Source organism: Schistocerca piceifrons, chromosome 4 (assembly GCF_021461385.2).
Source record: "Schistocerca piceifrons isolate TAMUIC-IGC-003096 chromosome 4, iqSchPice1.1, whole genome shotgun sequence".
Classification (NCBI taxonomy): Eukaryota; Metazoa; Arthropoda; class Insecta; order Orthoptera; family Acrididae; genus Schistocerca; species Schistocerca piceifrons.
Window position 1 is genome coordinate 661,513,952 of NC_060141.1, and position 20,934 is coordinate 661,534,885.

The 20,934-nt window shown below is 39.9% G+C and overlaps 1 protein-coding gene across 6 annotated transcripts in view; it reads left to right on the forward strand.

Moving 5' to 3' along the window:
- Window positions 1–20,934, forward strand: part of LOC124795101 (diphosphomevalonate decarboxylase-like) — a 65,592-nt gene that overhangs the window by 27,541 nt on the left and 17,117 nt on the right. For 5 of the 6 annotated variants that reach the window (XM_047258944.1, XM_047258943.1, XM_047258940.1 and 2 more), the window contains 2 exons: window positions 2,154–2,200; window positions 10,364–10,492. In XM_047258944.1, coding sequence (XP_047114900.1) covers window positions 2,154–2,200; window positions 10,364–10,492 — 176 coding nt within the window. The remainder of the gene's footprint in view (window positions 1–2,153; window positions 2,201–10,363; window positions 10,493–20,934) is intronic. The other variant, XM_047258942.1, reaches the window with a different exon arrangement.

Genomic DNA, 20,934 nt, shown 5'->3' on the forward strand with positions numbered 1-20,934 from the left:
GGTGAATTAAATTGCAGTGCCTCTGAAGTGGGTTGCAATGCAGTCTAAAGGACAGAACAACAGTGTACTTAAACTGGTATTTACCTTTTTTCCTTAATGATCTAAAATATTTGTATATGTTACCAGTTACCATGATGAAATAATTTAATTGTATAGATAAAAAATCTACTCACCAAGTGGCGGCAGAACACACACATAAGAGAGGGTTGTAATTAGGCAAGCTTTCGGAGCCAGGGGCTCCTTCTTCAGGCAGAAGGGTTTAAGGAGAAGGAAGAGGGGTGAAGGAAAAGGACCGGAGAACTCTAGGAAAAGGGGTAGATTTTGGGATAGTCACCCATAACTATGGGTCAGGGGAGACTTACCTTCTCATCCCATACGGTAAGTCTCTCCTGACCCATGGTTCTGGGTGACTTTCCCAAAATCTAGCCCTTTTTGTAGACCTCTCCAGCTCTTTTCCTTCACACTTCTTCCTTCTTGTTCAACCCTTCTGCCTGAAGAAGGAGCCACTGGCTCCGAAAGCTTGCCTAATTACAACCCTCTTTTATGTGTTTGTTCTGCCACCATTTGGTGAGTAGATTTTTTACCTACACAGTTAAATTATTTTGTCAAAAATTGATTGTTTTTGCAGTTACCATGATGGGTTGTTATGATATTTTATCAGCCACAATGTACTCTGTATGCCCTGGCACATATTTTATAATCATGAGATGCACCACCTATGTAATAAGGTCCTGACTATATTATACAGATGGCAACATTTGTATCTCAAATAAATGGACTTAAAAAAATTTGAAGGGCTATGTCAAGTGTTGCAACATACACTGATTACATAGGGCCCACTGAACTGTAGGCAGCTAAGTAATGACTGAGTGAATGTAACTACTTTACAGTGTATTATTTGTTCAACTACTGGAATCTAGATGTTGTAGTTCTGGAATAATAGTAACAAATTTCACACATTTAACATGCACAACTCTTGGTAGACTGAAAGTTTGAGTTAGATATCTTACATATTTTGCAGTGTTAATCTCTGTTGCTATAATTAATAAGGAGGGAGTCTCAATCTCTTGCATATAAGCAATGGCATGTTCAATATATTTGTTTATTTATGTATAAAACAGTTGAAAGTGACTGTCAGTGATTCAGCCAGACAAGCTTTTTAATTTACATGCTCACATGATATCAAAATGTTAAGAATTTTTTTTTTTTTTTTTTTTTTTCAGTGAAAGAGAAAGGAGATAACAAATTCTGTAATAAATTAAAAAAGTTGTAGGGGGGTATTAGTGTAACAACAGAATGATCAGTTCTTTGAAAACTGTAGATGCTGTTGAGACTGTGGCACCAGATATTGTAAAAGGCACTTTCGGTGATCTTGGCATTATATAAACTTTTAGAAGTGAGTGGGTAATCATCACTTCTTTGGAATAGTGGATATCCATTAATTCTCTGGGATATAATAAGTCTTTTGTGTAACTTATGAAGTTTAGTTCCTGTGGCATGACACATTTGGAAACTGAACAACTCATTTATATAAAAAATGCCAATTTTAGTCTTGCCTCCCTCTATATAAATTTCTGAGGACACCCATGCATCCAGTCACAAAGTAGGATGTAACACAGTGTTCAAATAGATTTTGCATCTTGGATATTCTAGTGCAGTTTTTTCCCTGCTGTAGCAAAGGCAGAAAACTGAAAATTTTCAAAACATTAAAAATGGATTAAAAGAACACCTATACAAATACTCCAGCTATTTAAGTTTCTGGGACTGCATATACCTGTTAGTACTGCAAGACATATGTTTGCTGCTTACTTTCATGAATACCTGCAGTAATGCGACTGGTAAACAAGAAAGTTATTAGGTGTAGTATGTATTTTTATCATTGAGAAAGATATTCATTTGCACCCATTTTAAGGTCAAATCAAGTTGAGAAAATACCTTTGATTAGTAAGCTGATTTCTGTAGTTTGTGTGTGACATATTGCCCATTTAAAGGCCCTCTGACAGTAACAAATATTGGGCAATCAAACACAACACTTAATACTTATTATATTATTATGTTTCTGCTCCCATTACTAAAATCACTTTATAGCTCAAATTACATGGTTCTAAATAACTAGTGTTTAACTGAGACTTTTTATTGTTTTTGCGTTCTAGGGAAGAGAACTGTGAAAATCCACGTATACAAAACTGTTTGAGAGAAGGTATGTACATAAGCATTGGCTGATGGTGAATATAACTGATCTTGTAACTATTAGCACCCTTTACAAGCAAAATGAAAGATCAGCACGTCTGTTTGTGATCTTTACTACTATGCTCTGATTTAAATTTTTAATACACACATCAAAAAAAGTTTTGCATCACCCCGGTTCCCAGAACTTCTGAAGATGTATGTTGTCTGTGGATATTGTATCATAGACACAGTCCCGTTGACTATTCAGAGATGTCACTAAACCCGCCCAAAGATGTAAACAACCAAGCATGAGAAGCGCCTATTAGGCGGAGGGAGTCCGACAGCCAATCAGTTCCAGTCTTTCCACCAGGAAGGAGGTACATGGTTCGTGTTGTCTGTAGTTCAGTCATGCCTAGATGGTCAATACCATGGTTCGATCACATTCACATTGTTAGTTTGTGCCAGGAAGAGCTCTCAACAAGGGAAGTGACCAGGTGTCTTGGAGTGAACCAAAGCTATGTTGCTCGGTCATGGAGGAGATACAGAGAGACAGGAACTGTCGATGATATGCCTCGCACAGGCTGTGCAAGGGCTACTACTGCAGTGGATGACCCCAACCTATGGATTATGACTCAGGGGATCCCTGCCAGCATTGCCACTATATTGAATACTGCTTTTTGTGCAGCTACAGAATGTTATGTTACAACTCAAACTGTGCACAATAAGCTGCTTGATGTGCAACTTCATTCTCAATGTCCATGACGATGTCCATCTTTACAACCACAACACCATGCAGCATGGTACAGATGGGCCCAACAACAAGCCGAATGGACTGCTCAGGATTGGCATCATGTTCTCTTCACCAATGAGTGTTGCATATGCCTTCAACCAGACAATCATCAGAGACGTGTTTGGAGGTAACCTGGTCGGGCTGAAAGCCTTAGACACAGTGTGAGTGCAGCAACATGTAGGTTCCCTACTATTTTGGGGTGGCATTATGTGGGACTGATGAACGCTGCTGGTGACCATGGAAGGCACCATTATGGCTGTACGATACATGAATGTCATCCTCCAACCGATAGTGCAATCATATAGGCAGCATATTGGCAAGGCATTTGTCTTCATGGATGACAATTTGCGCCCCCGTCATGCACATCTTGTGAATGACTTCCTTCAGGATAATGACATTGCTCAACTACAGTGGTCAGCATGTTCTCCAGACATGAACCCTATCAAACATGCCTGGGATAGATTGAAAAGGGCTGTTTATGGAGACTTGACCCACCAACCGGTCTGAGGGCTCAAATGGCTCTGGGCACTATGGGACTCAACTGCTGAGGTCATTAGTCCCCTAGAACTTAGAACTAGTTAAACCTAACTAACCTAAGGACATCACAAACATCCATGCCCGAGGCAGGATTCGAACCTGCGACCGTAGCGGTCCTGCGGTTCCAGACTGCAGCGCCTTTAACCACACGGCCACTTCGGCCGGCCCGGTCTGAGGGGTCTATGCCGAATCGCCATTCAGGAGTGGGACAATCTGGACCAACAGTTCCTTGATGAACTTGTGGATAGTATGCCACGATGAATACAGGCAAGCATCATAACAAGAGGACGTGCTACTGGGTATCAGAGGTACCGGTGTGTACAGCAATCTGGTCCACAACCTCTGAAGGTCTCGCTGTATGGTGGTACAACATGCAATGTGTGGTTTTCATGAGCAATAAAAAGGGCGAAAATGATGTTTATGTTGATCTCTATTCCAATCTTCTGTACAGGTTTCGGAACTCTCAGAACAAAGGTGATGCAAAACTTTTTTTGATGTGTGTATATGGAGTCACTGCAGTTAATTATAATTAATGATATTTGTGCAAATATCTCAGTGGAGGAAAGAAAGCAACTATGTCTGCAAAGTGAATACACAGAATTTGAATTATGTGCTCGGTCTTTGTAAGCTGCGCCACTCTCCTCCCTCTGCCCCCCCCCCCCCCCTTTCCTTCCTTCAGTGCTTCAAGTAATGGAATTAACGAAAGGGCATCCTAGCAAGTGAGCAGAGTAATCTGTATGACTGCTAGGTCAAGCTGTGGTTTTACCTGAGAAATGTCATTTAATTACAGTTTTGAAGGCAAAATGTACAAACAGTTCTGTGGAAATGCCGCAAGTATGTACACGGCAAGGAAAGAAAATGTATGGAAATCTTTCATATGTACCAAACACAATAAACTCCTTGTTCAGCTCAGATTTATGCATAACATCTTCATGATCTGGACATGGCAGAACCTCAAAATATAAACCGAAACTTACCTCATTCTGGTCCTTCTCAGCTCAATGAGCTACCTTCCTGTTTATATGTTTCCATGTCTCTGGAGGTTGCACAAAAGTCTCTGATCGCATAAAATGCACAGACCAGTTTGATAACTGTCTCCATTTTCGTAAAATTTCCTGGCAACCACAGCTGCCACATTTGAAACAAGAAAGAGGACTTATTTGATTATGGTAATAACCAGCAGAAAAATGTGAATGTGCTCCTGTTTATTAAAAGTCCTTGACTTAAAAGTGAGGTACCAGCTGCCATATGCTATCTTCCTCAGCAACTTTAAAAATTTAAAAAGAAAATTCTCAAAAATTTTGGAGTCTGTCACCATAAGTCACTCATACCCATCCACCCCCACCTGCTCAAACTCACTCTCTCATTCAGCTCAACTCATTGTCATTATCTCTTTGTGTCTTTCTCACTGTCACTTCCCATTGTCTCACAGCAACAGTCTCCTTCATTCTGTTCTACTAATACTGTCTCCTCTTGATGATACTGTCTCTCTCTTGCTCTCTCTTACTGCTATCTCATTCATTCCTTTCCACTGCTGCTGTCCCTTCTCACTGTCACCATCTCTCTGTCACTTTCATTGACTCTGTCTTTCATTATCACTGGCTCTCACCAACTTCCACTTTCTCATTCTCTTTATTCCTTTCCCATTGGCACTGTCTCCTTCACTCTTTTCCTTGCACTATTCTCTCACTATCAACTATGATCCACTCTTAATGTGTCCCTCTCTTTCTCTCATAGTGCCATTGTCTCCTTCCCTCTTTCTACATCACAAGTACTGTCTACTATCTTCCAGTATTTATTACTTTTCCATTTCTTTCACACTGCCACTGCCTCCTTCTCTCTCAGCACAAAAAGCTTGAATATGTTTGCTTACCAAAATTTTTGGGAAAAATTTTAAAAGTGCTGATGAAGGTAGAATGATGCAGCTGGTAACCTCCACTTTTTCAGTCTACATCTTTTAATAAACAGGAGCATATTGACCTTTTTTTGCATTCCAGCAGGAGCATTTTTCCACTTTATTTCTTCTTCCTGCTACAGCAGGATATGTCACTCATATGAAAAGAACTTTTTGATAGTTAACTTAAGTGAAATTAAACTAACACAAATTGCATTTTCAAAGTTTTCCACGATTGGTATCTTAGGATTATATTTTAAAAATTACAGCCATTTGCTATGCATAGCCATCTTGGAATCTGCAACTTGGTTTTGATACCCAAAATTCAATGTTTTTGGGGTGTTTCTCAATAACAGATAAAAATCTTTGACACTTCTAAATAAATGCCCAGAGACTATACCATTAAAATTTGAGTAATTTGCTGCTGTTATGTATTATTTAGATTATGCCTCACACAGGATTTTACGTGTGCAGCTAGAGTAAAGTTGAACCTCTGTATCTCGAAAACAGATAAAGATATGAGAAACATTTCCAAATTTGTTTAAGATTGGTATCTTAGGGATATATTATAAAAATTTCTACCATTTGCTGTGCATGGCCATCTTGGAATCCACAGCTCGGTTTTATTATGCAAAAACCATGTTTTCTCAGGAACTGCCCATGAACTAAGTGGTGCCTCCGTAAGCCTTTTAAGGTGCACCATTGATCACATCTAATGCAAAAAGAAACAACTGATAGGCTCCATTTGCCTAATCTGGAAGAAATGTGTCATATTCAGACTTTCACCCTGTACTGTAGGGTAGTTACTGTAAGCAGATACTTCTGTTGTGTATATTAATGGTCCTTACAAATTCAGGAGAATGATGATTCAAACCTACATCTAGCCATCCTGATTTAGGTTTTCCATGATTTCCCAAAGCCAGTTAAAGCAACTACTGGGATGGTTCCTTTGAAAGTGCATGGCCGCTTTCATTCTACATCCTTCCCTAATCCAAACTTGTGCTCCGTCTCTAATGACCTCATTGTCAATTGGACGTTAAACACTGGTCTCCTCCTCCTCCTCCACTAATAGCCCCAAGTCCAAGGGCTATCCAAAACACTTGACCCTACCTTTCTGTCACCTATAGAACCCAAGGTATGAGCCCTGGAAAAATCCCATTTTTATGTGCAGAATTTTGGAAAATACTGATGTTATTTGAACCTTCACAGACAGAGAATATCCAGCCCAGTGGCTCTAGAATCAAATTTCCTGTAGCATTTCTTCTCATGACACCAAAAAACCATCACTACAGTGAACCAGTGACCATCTTGTAATGCTTTTGTCACCCAAAACCACTCAGGCTATGAGAAACTCAACCACATCACCCACCAGGACTTGAGCTACCTCTCAGAGCTGTGAAATGAGATAAATCCTACTATCATCCTACAAAGCAGCTGCTGCAGTACCCATGCCATTTGATTTGGGACTTCTCCCTGCCTCTTCCCCCACCAGCAGCTGCTCTGAATTGTGCAAGTGGGAACTGTTCCATTGGCACTTTCTCCGTTTTTGCTCCCGATCACTTATACTTTGTTTGGATCCCATTCTCACTTACCATTCCCTTGCCTTCAGCCATCCTACTCCTGTCAATTTCCACCATGTTCCTCCTGCCTGAAGTCTCTCTCTCTCTCTCTGTCTCTCTCTCTCTCTCTCTCTCTCTCGCTCTCTCTCTCTCTCACTCTCTCCCCCCCTCCCCCCCTCCCCCCCTCCCCCCTCCCTCCCTCCCCCCTCCCCCTCCCTCCCTCCCTCCCTCCCTCTCTCCCTCTCTCCCTCTCTCCCTCTCTCTCTCTCTCTCTCTCTGTCTCTCTCATTTCCTGCCCCCCCCCCCTCCAACTTTCTATATCTATTACATGCTCTACCCACACATTAGCTACTCAGTTTCATAATTTCTGCCATAATTAATTTGCCATTTTACTGACAGCAGACTGGTTCCTCATCTCGTATTTAAGAGTTCCGACATGCATGTGTCCACTCCGCCCTGTCCCCCTTCCAGTCATGCTACTTCTTTCCTCTGCTCTCCCTTCCTTCTGTCCAAGTAGTCACCAACAAACAATCCTTGTTTCTGTGCTACATATCTTTGCATGTTTTTTTTCTCCAGATGAATGACTGTCATTCTTCAATTTTATTTGTCACTAAAAAATGAAACATAGATAATTCATTAAGAAATTGTAGTACTATTTAACTTTATTTGTTATGTGATTGGAGATTCAAGCCAAGTAAAATTTATTAGGTTTTGATTCCAGTAACCACACTTCATTTCAGGCTGGATAAATGAATGATGGACACAAAAACAAAGATTTTTGAGGAAAAGATTGTTAGCAGAAACAAAGTGTAATGAGCAGAGACAAAACTGTGCTATAAAAGTATGGAAACATGTATGTATGCAGAGCTAATTGATGAAATTTATAAACTGAGACAGAAGATAACAGGGCATAACAGCTGATTTCCTTAGATTTCTGGCACACGGTTAATATAGGGTGAAAAAATACTACAGGAAGTCAGTACTGTGTCACAAGGAGATAACAGTTATCTTGTTTTATAATTATGTTAACAAATCACAGTTTAGAATGCTTTTTTATTGTAATGACCAGTTTTGATTGATTAGGTCATCTTTATATTTTAAATATGCAGGGGATCGAAGCTATTACAGTAAAAAATATGTGACATGCATAATACTTTGTTCTTGGGGAAAACTCTATTATTTCATCTTCTGTGAATGTTATGAGGCATGCTAAGTATGAGTCAGCCTCTCTACAATGTTGACTTATGGTGTAATATTTTAGTCTAGGTTTTTATTTGGTAAGGAGTAGGGGCAGAGGCACTCAGCTCAGTAAGATGACTGCTGGCAACTGTCAGGATAAAGAGTTGGCATACTAGACTGAGAAAGATAACAAATGATGATAGTTTTTGTTATGCTAGTAGATAACAGAAGCCGACGATGTCCAACACTCGCGTGATACCAGGAAATGGCAGGTGGTATTTATTGTGTATGGTGATAACTTTAGGTTTTGTAAAAGGCTCGTTGTCCAACCAATTGGCCACTTGCCAGAGATGTGCCTCCTTATATGAAACAATTTTCGGTCTAGAAAGCTTTGTGAATAGTGCTCTTCCTTTTAGTTAGACAAAGTATTGCCCTCTGCACTCTGTCAAGAAATGTAATCAGTTATTACCTTCTGATATCATAGGAAATGGGGCATTCCTCACTTTATGCCAGATACTCCATCTCCATGTTTCTAGTCAAGACCAGGGGTGGCTGAGAATTCGGCCTGTGAGCCATGCCCTGGCACAAGTGCTGTAATGCTCAGCGTCACTGCACTTGTCCACCACTGCCACACAATGCTGTATGAGTGCAAGGAGGGGGAAGAAGGGAAACTGAATGTGCTGCATTGAAATGGGAGTGAAATTGCACTGCATAAAACTTTGTTTTATATTTCACAGTTCTCAACATCACTCACAAACAAAATGAGTTTCCAGTATCATTTAACTATTTTTTACACCGTGAAGACATGATATAATGTTTATCTGGTACAAACTGTCAGTGTACGGTCAGATGTAGACAGTTTCACAAATATGCATGGTCAGGTTGCCATGTAACTGTGACTTATTCAGTTTCACAATCAAAGAAAAGGTCTTTCACACACAGATGTTGACTGAAATATTGTAGCACTTTTGCTACCTCATTGTGGGGGCATGGCAACTCCACCTGAGGAAAGCTATGCAGATGTTCTAGACAGTTTTAACAGTAAAGGATTTGTCATTAAAATAGGAGTAACCTTTCAGATTAATCAGTTACATTTGTGCATGCACAGGTGTGCTTTTAACTGAAAGAGCAAATTATCTCAAAAAACAGATGTTAGATTGGCATTGTTTCAAAATGTTTATGAAACGATCCTTGTAATTCCTTAAAGACTGCAATGAATTCTTCCAGTCTCACTTTTTCTTTAATGGTAGTGAGCTTAGGGATCTGTACTCTTTTTCAGAATGCATCCCTTCTACAATGTGATTTTCTTTTGAAATGCATTCCCATAAAATTGGAAAGAAGTTGCTCACCTTGCATTTTCTTAATGTGGACAATGTGTAGTCAAGTCCGCTTAGAATACGAGGTCTGCAATCCATTCTGGATGTTCTAATTTTCATTCCTGTATTCCTTTTTCCTTCATAAATTCAACAACAGTGAGTTTTAAATAAAAAAGATTGTTGCAGGCATATCCCTTGTCTTGACCAATGTACTTTACAGTAATATATTAGGTCTCCATACTCAGTCAGCTCTGTTGAAAACTGTTGCAACTAACAGTGGAGTAAGGCATGCAACTTCAGGAATGTTACTATTCATTACACCAATTTCTTCATGTGGTGCATGCCTGCAAATTTAGCACAAAATGCTTCTCGATATACAGGACATAAAGGCTTGTAATGGCAGAGCACTACATTGCCTCTTTTTGTGCTCCCAGCCACTGGATCTGTGGATGTTCTTCATACCACAAACAAATGGAGAAGGGTAAACAGTGCTGACACCACGATTCTGTTGAATTGGAGGCAGTTGGGATGACTTAAAAATGCCGCACCGTGATACTGATTGAAGTGTTGCACTGTACCTAGTACTTCCGAGGAGGACTGAGCAAAGCCAAGACAGACCTCTGCTCGCATGTGGGCCACACACTTGGGCTGCATCAAGTTTGGCACAATGTGGTTGGCCCTTGTCTACACATTATATTGCCTTCATATGTTAGTTCCCTCTTTGTTGTATCCTATGAATAGTGAATTGTGTATTTCACCTTTCTACACCATGATTATTTCTTCGTTGTTGTCAAGCATACTCCATTAATTAAGTCTGTGACATTGTTATTGCAACCTATACATTTAATTAGAACTGTAAATGTTATTTGTTTTCTTTTTTACATACAGTTTTTCCTTGTTTCAATCTGTTCATATTTAGTCCGTAAAAGAGCCGCTAAATCTGGAAACAATGAAAATATGTCTGCATGGAATGTCCATATTTGTTCAGAAAATAATTTCCCCACGGCTGCTGGCCTTGCATCATCTGCTGCAGGTTATGCATGTTTAGGTGAGTAATATTTATTTAAGATTTATTTGTTTGGAATTATGAGGGATGGCCATTAAATAAACTGTGATCTGCTGCTGGAAAATGCTTTTACTGCCAGATACATTCATCAGAAAATGAATCGTGTGTTTGAAAGAACAATCTATGATTTTAAATAGTGCACAAGTGAGTCACTGCCTAGTAGTATGCATAATAATAATAATAATAATAATAATAATAATAATAATCTTTGTTTGTGCATAATAACTTTACAGCCTTGGAAATTATAATTTTTAGTACATTTGCAGCAACAAAATTATGTCATAAATGTAATGAATATATACAACTAGTACTGTGTTAGAGACTATTATACTAATATTTACCACCACTAATACTGTAGTGATAAACGGCAGCCTAGGTGCCTGACAGAGGCTGTGGAAAAAACGCTGCTCCTTATTGAAATATGGCTCAAAACAACTGGTCTCTAGTTTAATATTTAGACATTTTACAACTAAATACAACGCTGTTCACACTGATGTGTGCTTGTACTATCTCTCTCAATACTCTGAAATGGAAAGATAGAGTTTTCATACCACTGTATGAAACTTGGGCAGATTTCTAGCAACTGTTAACAAAGGATGCTTTTGTGTCTGTTGACTTTATAAAGAAGGGCTGGAGATGTAAATGGCAATCCAAGGAAAGAAATTTCCATGGAGGAATGATTTCAGTAGCTGCACTTTAATTGGAATTACACATGATACTTCTTAAAATATCTTGGTTTACTAGGCCTCATTGAAGTATTCCATCACATCAGCTTCTAGTGTGATGTGGTTGAGATACCCCAGTAGCCTTATAGTGGAATTAAGACAGAAATTTCTTTTAGAGATACTCTGTATGCTGACACAGTTCCACATATCACAACTCAAAGCTTACTTTAACTGGTAATGTTTCACCATTGATAGATACAGTACTGAAATGGGAGTCTAGCTGATATTTTTTGTGGATATCCAAACTACCTTACAGTTATTGCAGTTTTTGGAAATTGATATCAGAATAACATTAATGTTAATGAAGGCCCCTTGATAAGGAAAATTCATTGACAAGTGAGATTTTGTATTTTTGTTTGTTAGGCTTACAATTCTGTATGTATTTTCCATTTGAAATTTAAGTTATTTAGATATAAAAAATATATATAAATTAAAGTCAGTTTCTTAATGTCTGTCAATAAGCCATATAATTATATTTCAGATTTTCATCTTTTTGGAAGAAGAGAGATTTTTAAAATTCTGTTATTTATCAAAATCCCTGGTGTTTCCTTGATAACTTCTTATTTGTATTTGTATTTCTTTATTGGTCTTGTAAATCGTGATTTTGTAGATTGTTTGCACAAATGGTGTAAGACAAGTAAGGTTTGATATGGTAAATACAAATTGTACATATTATGATTTTGAAAAATAATTCAGTACTTGTTGCACATTGGTAACATGTTTATAAAAACAAATAAGCTGACCGAAGGAATAGTGTGGTTAAGAAAATTTGATCAGTTTACACTAATTTTTATGGTGTTCCAGAAGTGGTCGAGCAAGTGCTCCTTCAGCTTCACTTTAAACTAGTGTAAATGTAGTATCTGTTTCATATAGGATGGCACCTGGTTATACAGAATAATGCCAGTACGATACACTCCTCTTGTACAAATGTTTTTTCTTACTTTATTGGCATGTAGGCTGTGCTTTTGTCTTGTACCATATGAATGGAAATAACAATTGCACTTGAAGATTTTTTCCTTTGATGTGCTTCCTTTTATGAAGATTAGTGCTTCGTAGATATATAAACAAGAAAGGGTCAGTAAACGAGACTTTTAAGTATTGGGAGTCTCTGTATTTAGGATGTTTTATTATTCTGACAAAATCTTTCTGTAGTATAAATGTTCATTGTTAATTATGAAGTTCTCCCTAAAGATAATACCACAATAGTGAATCAATGTTGCCATAGTACATTGTGACCTCTGATGCACAGCTTGTATTTTGTGAGATGATTTTTACAGCGTGTGTGAGTATATTTAAATTTTTGTTTACATTATTCAGGTGTGTCTCCCATTTCAGGTTTTTCTAAATATGTACACTTAAAAATTTTGTCTCACTCACCAGTGTTAAAATCAAACATTGGAAAATCCAGGATGGAATGTAACAATACGAGAGAAGGAAAGTTGCTACTCACCATTTAGCGGAGATGCTGAGCCGTGATAGGCACAATAAAAACATTCACACAATCATAGCTTTCAGCCATTAAGGGCTTTGTCAGCAGTAGACACGCATACACACACGCGCACACACACACTCACACAAGCGCAACTTGCACACACACCTGCAATCTCAGGGAGCTGAAACTACACTGCGAGCAGCAGCACCAGTGCATGATGGGAGTGGCGACTGAGTGGGGGTAAGGAGGAGGCTGGGGCGGGGAGGGGGAGGGATAGTATGGTGGGAGTGGCGGACAGTGAAGTGTTGGAATTTAGACGGAGGGTAGGAGAGAAGCTGCAGAGGGGGGAGAGGAGTAAGTAGCGGAAAGGAGAGAAATAAAAGTAAAAGAAATTAAAAGACTGGGTGTGGTGGTGAAATGACGGCTGTGTAGTGCTGGAATGGGAACAGGGAGGGGGCTGGATGGGTGAGGACAGTGACTAACGAAGGTACAATGTAGAAGAAAGATGATGTAGCAGTCACAGTAGTGGATTCTGACTGTCTCTTGGAGAGACTGGATTGTCTTGCAGCAGCATGAGATAAACTGTTTTCTCAGTCAATCACCACATAGTGAAGCAGCTACAGTGCTGAAAATTCTAGCTGACATCAAAACATTCCACTGATACAAGGCTACAACCCAGCAGTCATGGTGGCCTTATAGTAAAAGAAACTGGAGCTGCAGGCTAGTAGTATCACAAGAATATTTGTTGCTTGTTTGGCATGACCAGATTCAGGCCTTAAGGCCCTCTTTTGCATCTGATAATGACACAACACACAGCCAAAATATTCACAACAACAACAACAACAATAATAGTAATAATAATAATAAAGGGTATTAAGAATGATATAGATTAGTTCAGCACATTTGAAACTGTGTTTAATATCATCAGACGTGCAAGGGTTAAGTAAAGAGGAGAAGATTGAAATGACAGTGACATGGCTGTTAGGAAAGAACAAAATTTAAATAGAGGACTCTGTACTTAAGGTGGAGGAAACGTTGTGTGAGAGGACCAGTTGATCAGAGTGAGCTGCAGACAAGTGTATGAAAGACATAGGTATTATGATAGATGGTGAACCATTAGCTGGTCTTTTGAAGTTTGAAAGGAATTTAATCTCTCAGATTTTTTGAGTAATATTGTCCGAAAGTTGGTGTCCTGGTAAAGAAAATGATTTAGGAAACATGGTAGTGTTATGTGATGGTACAGAGGGGATTTTACTTTGTTGAGAATACGTATGTCTGCTGTGCTGTTCCCAGATAGTTGATGTTGTTTTTGTGGTCTTCAGTCCTGAGACTGGTTTGATGCAGCTCTCCATGCTACTCCATCCTGTGCAAGTTTCTTCATCTCCCAGTACCTACTGCAACCTACATCCTTCTGAATCTGCTTAATGTATTCATCTCTTGGTCTCCCTCTACGTTTTTTACCCTCCACGCTGCCCTCCAATACTAAATTTGTGATCCCTTGATGCCTCAGAACATGTCCTACCAACCTGTCCCTTCTTCTCGTCAAGTTGTGCCACAAACTCCTCTTCTCCTCAATCCTATTCAATACCTCCTCATTAGTTATGTGATCCACCCATCTAATCTTCAGTATTCTTCTGTAGCACCACATTTCGAAAGTTTCTATTCTCTTCCTGTCCAAACTATTTATCATCCATGTTTCATTTCCATACGTGGCTACACTCCATACAAATACTTTCAGAAACGACTTCCAGACACTTAAATCTATACTCGATGTTAACAAATTTTTCTTCTTCAGAAACACTTTCCTTGCCATTGCCAGTCTACATTTTGTATCTTCTCTACTTCGACCATCATCAGTTATTTTGCTCCCCAAATAGCAAAACTCCTTTACTAGTTTAAGTGTCTCATTTCCTAATCTAATTCCCTCAGCATCACCCGACTTAATTAGACTACATTCCATTATCCTCGTTTTGCTTTTGTTGATGTTCATCTTATATCCTCCTTTCAAGACACTGTTCATTCCATTCAACTGCTCTTCCAAATCCTTTGCTGTCTCTGACAGAATTACAATGTCATCGGCGAACCTCAAAGTTTTTATTTCTTCTCCATAGATTTTAATACCTACTCTGAATTTTTCTTTTGTTTCCTTTACTGCTTGCTCAATATACAGATTGAATAACATTGGGGAGAGGCTACAACCCTGTCTCACTCCCTTCCCAACTGCTGCTTCCCTTTCATGCCCCTCGACTCTTATAACTGCCATCTGGTTTTTGTACAAATTGTAAATAGCCTTTCACTCCATGTATTTTACCCCTGCCACCTTCAGAATTTGAAAGAGAGTATTCCAGTCAACATTCTCAAAAGCTTTCTCTAAGTCTACAAATGCTAGAAATGTAGGTTTGCCTTTCCTTAAGCTTTCTTCTAAGATAAGTCGTAGAGTCATTATTGCCTCACGTGTTCCAATATTTCTACGGAATCCAAACTGATCTCCCCCGATGTCGGCTTCTACCAGTTTTTCGATTCGTCTGTAAAGAATTTGTGTTAGTATTTTGCAGCTGTGACTTATTAAACTGATAGTTCGGTGATTTTCACATCTGTCAACACCTGCTTTCTTTGGGATTGGAATTATTATATTCTTCTTGAAGTCTGAGGGTACTTCACCTGTCTCATACATCTTCCTCACCAGATGGTAGAGTTTTGTCAGGGCTGGCTCTCCCAAGGCTATCAGTAGTTCTAATGGAATGTTGTCTACTCCCAGGGCCTTGTTTTGACTTAGGTCTTTCAGTGCTCTGTCAAACTCTTCACGCAGTATCATATCTCCAATTTCATCTTCATCTACATCCTCTTCCATTTCCATAATATTGTCCTCAAGTACATTGCCCTTCTATAGACACTATATACTCCTTCCACCTTTGTGCTTTCCCTTCTTTGCTTAGTACTGGGTTTCCATCTGAGCTCTTGATATTCATACAAGTGGTTTTCTTTTCTCCGAAGGTCTCTTTAATTTTCCTGTAGACAGTATCTATCTTACCCCTAGTCAGATATGTCTCTACATCCTTACATTTGTCCTCTAGCCATCCCCGCTTAACCACTTTGCACTTCCTGTCAATCTCATTTATGAGACTATGTATTCCTTTATGCCTACTTCATTTACTGCATTTTTATGTTTTCTCCTTTCATTAATTAAATTCAGTATTTCTTCTGTTACCCAAGGATTTCTACTAGCCCTCGTCTTTTTACCTACTTGATTCTCTGCTGCCTTCATCCCTCAGAGCTACCCATTCTTCTTCTACTGTACTTCTTTCCCCCACTGCTGTCAATTGTTCCCTTATGCTCTGCCTGAAACTCTGTACAACCTCTGGTTTAGTCAGTTTATCCAGGTCCCATCTCCTTAAATTCCCACCTTTTTGCAGTTTCTTCAATTTTAATCTGCAGTTCATAACCAATAGATTGTGGTCAGAGTCCACATCTGCCCCTGGAAAGGTCTTACAATTTAAAACCTGGTTCCTAAATCTCTGTCTTACCATTATGTAATCTATCTGATACCTTTTAGTATCTCCGGGATTCTTCCACATATACAACCTTCTTTTATGATTCTTGAACCAAGTGTTAGCTATGATTAAGTTGTGCTCTGTGCAAAATTCTACCAGACGGCTTCCTCTTTCATTTCTTAGCCCCAATCCATATTCACCTACTATGTTTCCTTCTCTTTTCCTACACTCGAATTCCAGTCACCCATGACTATTAAATTTTCATCTCCCTTCACTATCTGAATAATTTCTTTTATTTCATCATACATTTCTTCAATTTCTTCGTCATCTGCAGAGCTAGTTGGCATATAAACTTGTACTACTGTAGTAGGCGTGGGCTTCGTGTCTATCTTGGCCACAATAATGTGTTCACTATGCTGTTTGTAGTAGCTTACCCATACTCCTATTTTTTATTCATTATTAAACCTACACCTGCATTACCCCTATTTGATTTTGTATTTATAACCCTGTATTCACCTGACCAAAAGTCTTGTTCCTCCTGCCACCGAACTTCACTAATTCCCACTATATCTAACTTTAACCTGTCCATTTCCCTTTTTAAATTTTCTAACCTGCCTGCTCGATTAAGGGATCTGACATTCCACGCTCCGACCGTAGAACGCCAGTTTTCTTTCTCCTGATAACAACGTCCTCTTGAGTAGTCCCCGCCCGGAGATCCGAATGGGGGACTATTTTACCTCCGGAATATTTTACCCAAGAGGACGCCATCATAATTTAACCATACAGTAAAGCTGCATCCCCTCGGGAAAAATTACAGCTGTAGTTTCCCCTTGCTTTCAGCCGTTCGCGGTATCAGCACAGCAAGGCCGTTTTGGTTATTGTTACAAGGCCAGATCAGTCAATCATCCAGATTGTTGCCCCTGCAACTACTGAAAAGGCTGCTGCCCCTCTTCAGGAACCATACGTTTGTCTGGCCTCTCAACAGATACCCCTCCGTTGTGGTTGCACCTATGGTATGGCCATCTGTATCGCTGAGGCACGCAAGCCTCCCCACCAACGGCAAGGTCCATGGTTTATGGGGGGGTCCCAGATAGTAGCATAAGAATTAAAGGTAAATGAGAGGGAGTGCATTAATTGAGAAGATAATAGAGCAAACACCAAGTTCGATAGTCTTTTTGCTCATCGCCATGCAGCTTTGATCATTGTTCGTAGGCAGGAGTGATATGGTCATAACAATGTATGTTACAAATGTATCATACAAGTTCCAGCTGGCATGAGCTAATATAGCCATCAAGACAACAGCCACAGTTGAGATTGTAGCCATAGTTGGATATGATAACAGACCACAGTAACCAGTGACATCTGTAGCCATAGCTGGATATGATAACAGACCACAGTACCCAGCGACATCTGGATGTCATACATGTTGGCAGATAAAGGAGCTCGGTGTTCGGCTGCAGTCAAATATACGTACGCGTACCACTGTCCCTCACAGAAAATGCATTAGCCAGGAAGAGGTTATTGTGGAATTATGAAATGTCCTTGTGAGGCTGTGTTCTTGTCTACTGTATACAGCAGACTTCCTCCTGAGTTTAGGTTGTTGACTATCAATGTACAAGGTGTACAACTTTGCTTCCGCTGTTTGCTGATAGGTGGCGACAACGGTAAGTAGCGGTCGAAAGAAACAGATTGCAGATGCCAGGCAGTTAGCTTGGACCTCAGTCAATGTAACCTCATTCAAACATTAGTCGATTTGTGTCTGCATCATAAAGTTGTTCTTGATTGAAAATGTCAGTTTACGAGCCTAATTCTCGCCATTTGCGGGAGTTGTTACTGTTTTGTTTCAATATAAAGAAAACAGTGGCTGAGTCTCATCGAATGCTCTCAAGTACATATGGTAAGGATGCTGCTAGTGAAAGAATGTGTCGTGAGTGGTTTCAACGCTTCAGGAATGGTTATTTTAACGTCGTAGACTGGCGTAGTGGTGGAAGAGAGAATGTTTTCCAAGATGCAGAATAGAAGACATTTCTGAGTGAAGACTTGCATCAAACTCAAGAATAATTGGCATGATTAATGGGAATGACACAGCAAGCCATTTCAAAACATCTCAAGGCTATGAGCATGATTCAGAAAGAAGGAACTTAGGTCCCGTGTGAGCTGAAACCAAGAGTCGTTGAACGGTGTTAGTGTGTTTGTGCACGTTTGCTTCAGAGGCAAAAACGGAAGAGATTTCTGCACTGCATTGTGACCGAGGATGAAAAATGGGTTCATTACAATAGCCCTGAATGCGAAAAAATCATGGGGATTTCGCGGTCATGCTTCCATGTCAACAGCCAAACCGAATATTCACGGCTCCAAGATCATGCTCTGCATTTGGTGGGACCAGCTCGGTGTCATGTACTGTGAGGTGTTAAAACCAAGTGAAACAATCACAGGTGCTTGTTATCGAATGCAATTAATGCATCTGAGCAGAGCATTAAAAGACAAATGGCCGCAATACAGCAAGAGGCACGATAAAGTGATTTTGCAGCATGACAATGCTCAACCCTAAGTTGCAAAATACTTCAAAACGTACTTGGAAATGTTAAAATGGGAAGCCCTGCCCCACCCACCATATTCTTCAGACATTGCTCCCTCTGACTATCACCTGTTTAGATCAATGGCACATGGCTTGGCTGACCAACGCTTCCGATCTCATGAAGAAGTCACAAATTGGATCGATTTGTGGATCGCTTCAAAAGATGAACACTTTTTTTGACACAGGATTTGTACACTGCCAGAAACATGGGAGAAAGTAGTGGTTAGCAATGGAAAATATTTTGAATGATACATGTTGAACCAATTTGTTTCATTAAAGCCTCAAATGTTGGGGAAAATATGGTGGAACCAAAGTTGTACACCTTGCACAATACTCTTTTATTATGTCAGATATACAACAATAGTGTTTTTTACAACCTTTTTCTGCATGTAGCTTTTAAGATGATGCATAAGGCATGCAGCATCATTGTTATATGAAGTTAAAAAATGTTATAAAGGTTTGTAGGCTAGACGTGGGCTATTGTTCTCTAGTGGAAGCAGTGGCTTGGTACAAAAGATGTAAGCAGCCAGCGTTGACATCTAAGTTAGGCCAGCATAGATACTGTGTACACAGGAAGCAGGCAGCAGCAGAGGTTTGTTACCCAGGCAAGGACAGCAGACGAGGAGGTGCTGGTGTGAGCACTTCCATCAATATGGCACGGAGGTGGCCTTGTGAGTGGTGCGCCATTAAACCTCAGGAAGTGTGCTTCCACTCTCATAACTGTGGTCCGAATGGACCGGTGTGTGGCTCCAATGGTGGATGGCAGTGACCCAGGCTCAGATCCAGAACTGGTGACCTGGAGGTGGCAGCAAATGCTGATGGACCCTGGTAAATGCAGCTAAGAGGAGGTTACCCCAGTAGGAAGTCCCGACAGGATGGTAGATGAATGCTGGTTGACCTCACAGTGGAAGCTGGCACATAGCAGATACTTATTGGAAACTTGGCTGTGTCAACATGCCCAGCCTGGGCAGATGCCTTCTTTTATGTGAGACAAGGAAGTTCTTGTTTGGTTGAGGTCAGATACACATCCCTTCAAGCACTGCTGAAATGTCTCAAAATGCTGGTTATTGGCCCCAGTGCCCAGGTTGTGATTGCAGACTCATGTGCTGAGCTTTCAGCTGTTGGTGATCATTCAGATTTCAGCAATTGTGTCCCATCTTGTGTCTACCCTGCTATAGTATTGAAACTGAGCCCATTGTTATTTTAATGTGGTATTAAGAAGCTATACACAAGAGGTGTGCTGTTTCTTCCACTGATGTGATAGTCATGTTGGTAGTGATTGATAGTTTGGCAAATCATCAACTGCCACATGCCACATAGATCAAAAAAATTATTCTGTAATGTTGAAGTGAGTGCAGCCCTATGAAAAGTTTGAGTATGACCCAGGGCTTAAAGGACTGATATCATATCACTTAGTGCTCCCTTGGAGCATGCAATCCTGTAACCATCTACTCTATGTCTTCAAATGTTTTGTGAAAATGCACAATACTAAATGAGGTTATTTTGTGCTGATCATTTATCAGTATCTCAAATGTAGTAACTGTAGGTTGTCAGGCTCTAGCAAACAGAGAATGAGCAAAAAGCATTTTGGTCTACTACGTGATCATCCGAATGATACCTCAGTTAAAAGGAAGCCACTGAGACGACAAGAAGAAAACAAGGTGTATATGAGCTCCAAGCAGGAAAATGAGCAGGCATAAACAGGTGAGATCCTGTTGGGTAGTTGGACCCATATTTTTGGCATGAATTCACCACTTACCAACCTACAGTTTGATCCAGAAATTACTGCCATTTTTACATGGAATGAGTATTGCTATATCTACCATGGGGAGATGATTTATAAGAAATAATAAAAAAACATGTAAGCAAGAACAAGGGTTTATTATGACCACAGAGAGAGATTTAATAACAAAGGAAAACTCTTCTCAATAAAAGATAATACAACTTCTCAGACACTAACAGGCATATGCCTGGAAGACATAGTGAATAAACACAGTGAGGCATGAAGACTGTGCCACTGGTAATCCATAACAATGGAGGTTGAGCGTTCAGCATAGTTGGCAACAGGCATGTCTTGTGGTATTGCTGGAAAGTTTTAGACTCCACTATGGTGGCTTCCTACCAGGCTCTGACTGATGGGCTGCTAAGAGTTGGCACGTGAATTGGTTCAGAGCTCTGGTGGAGTGAACTGCCAATGT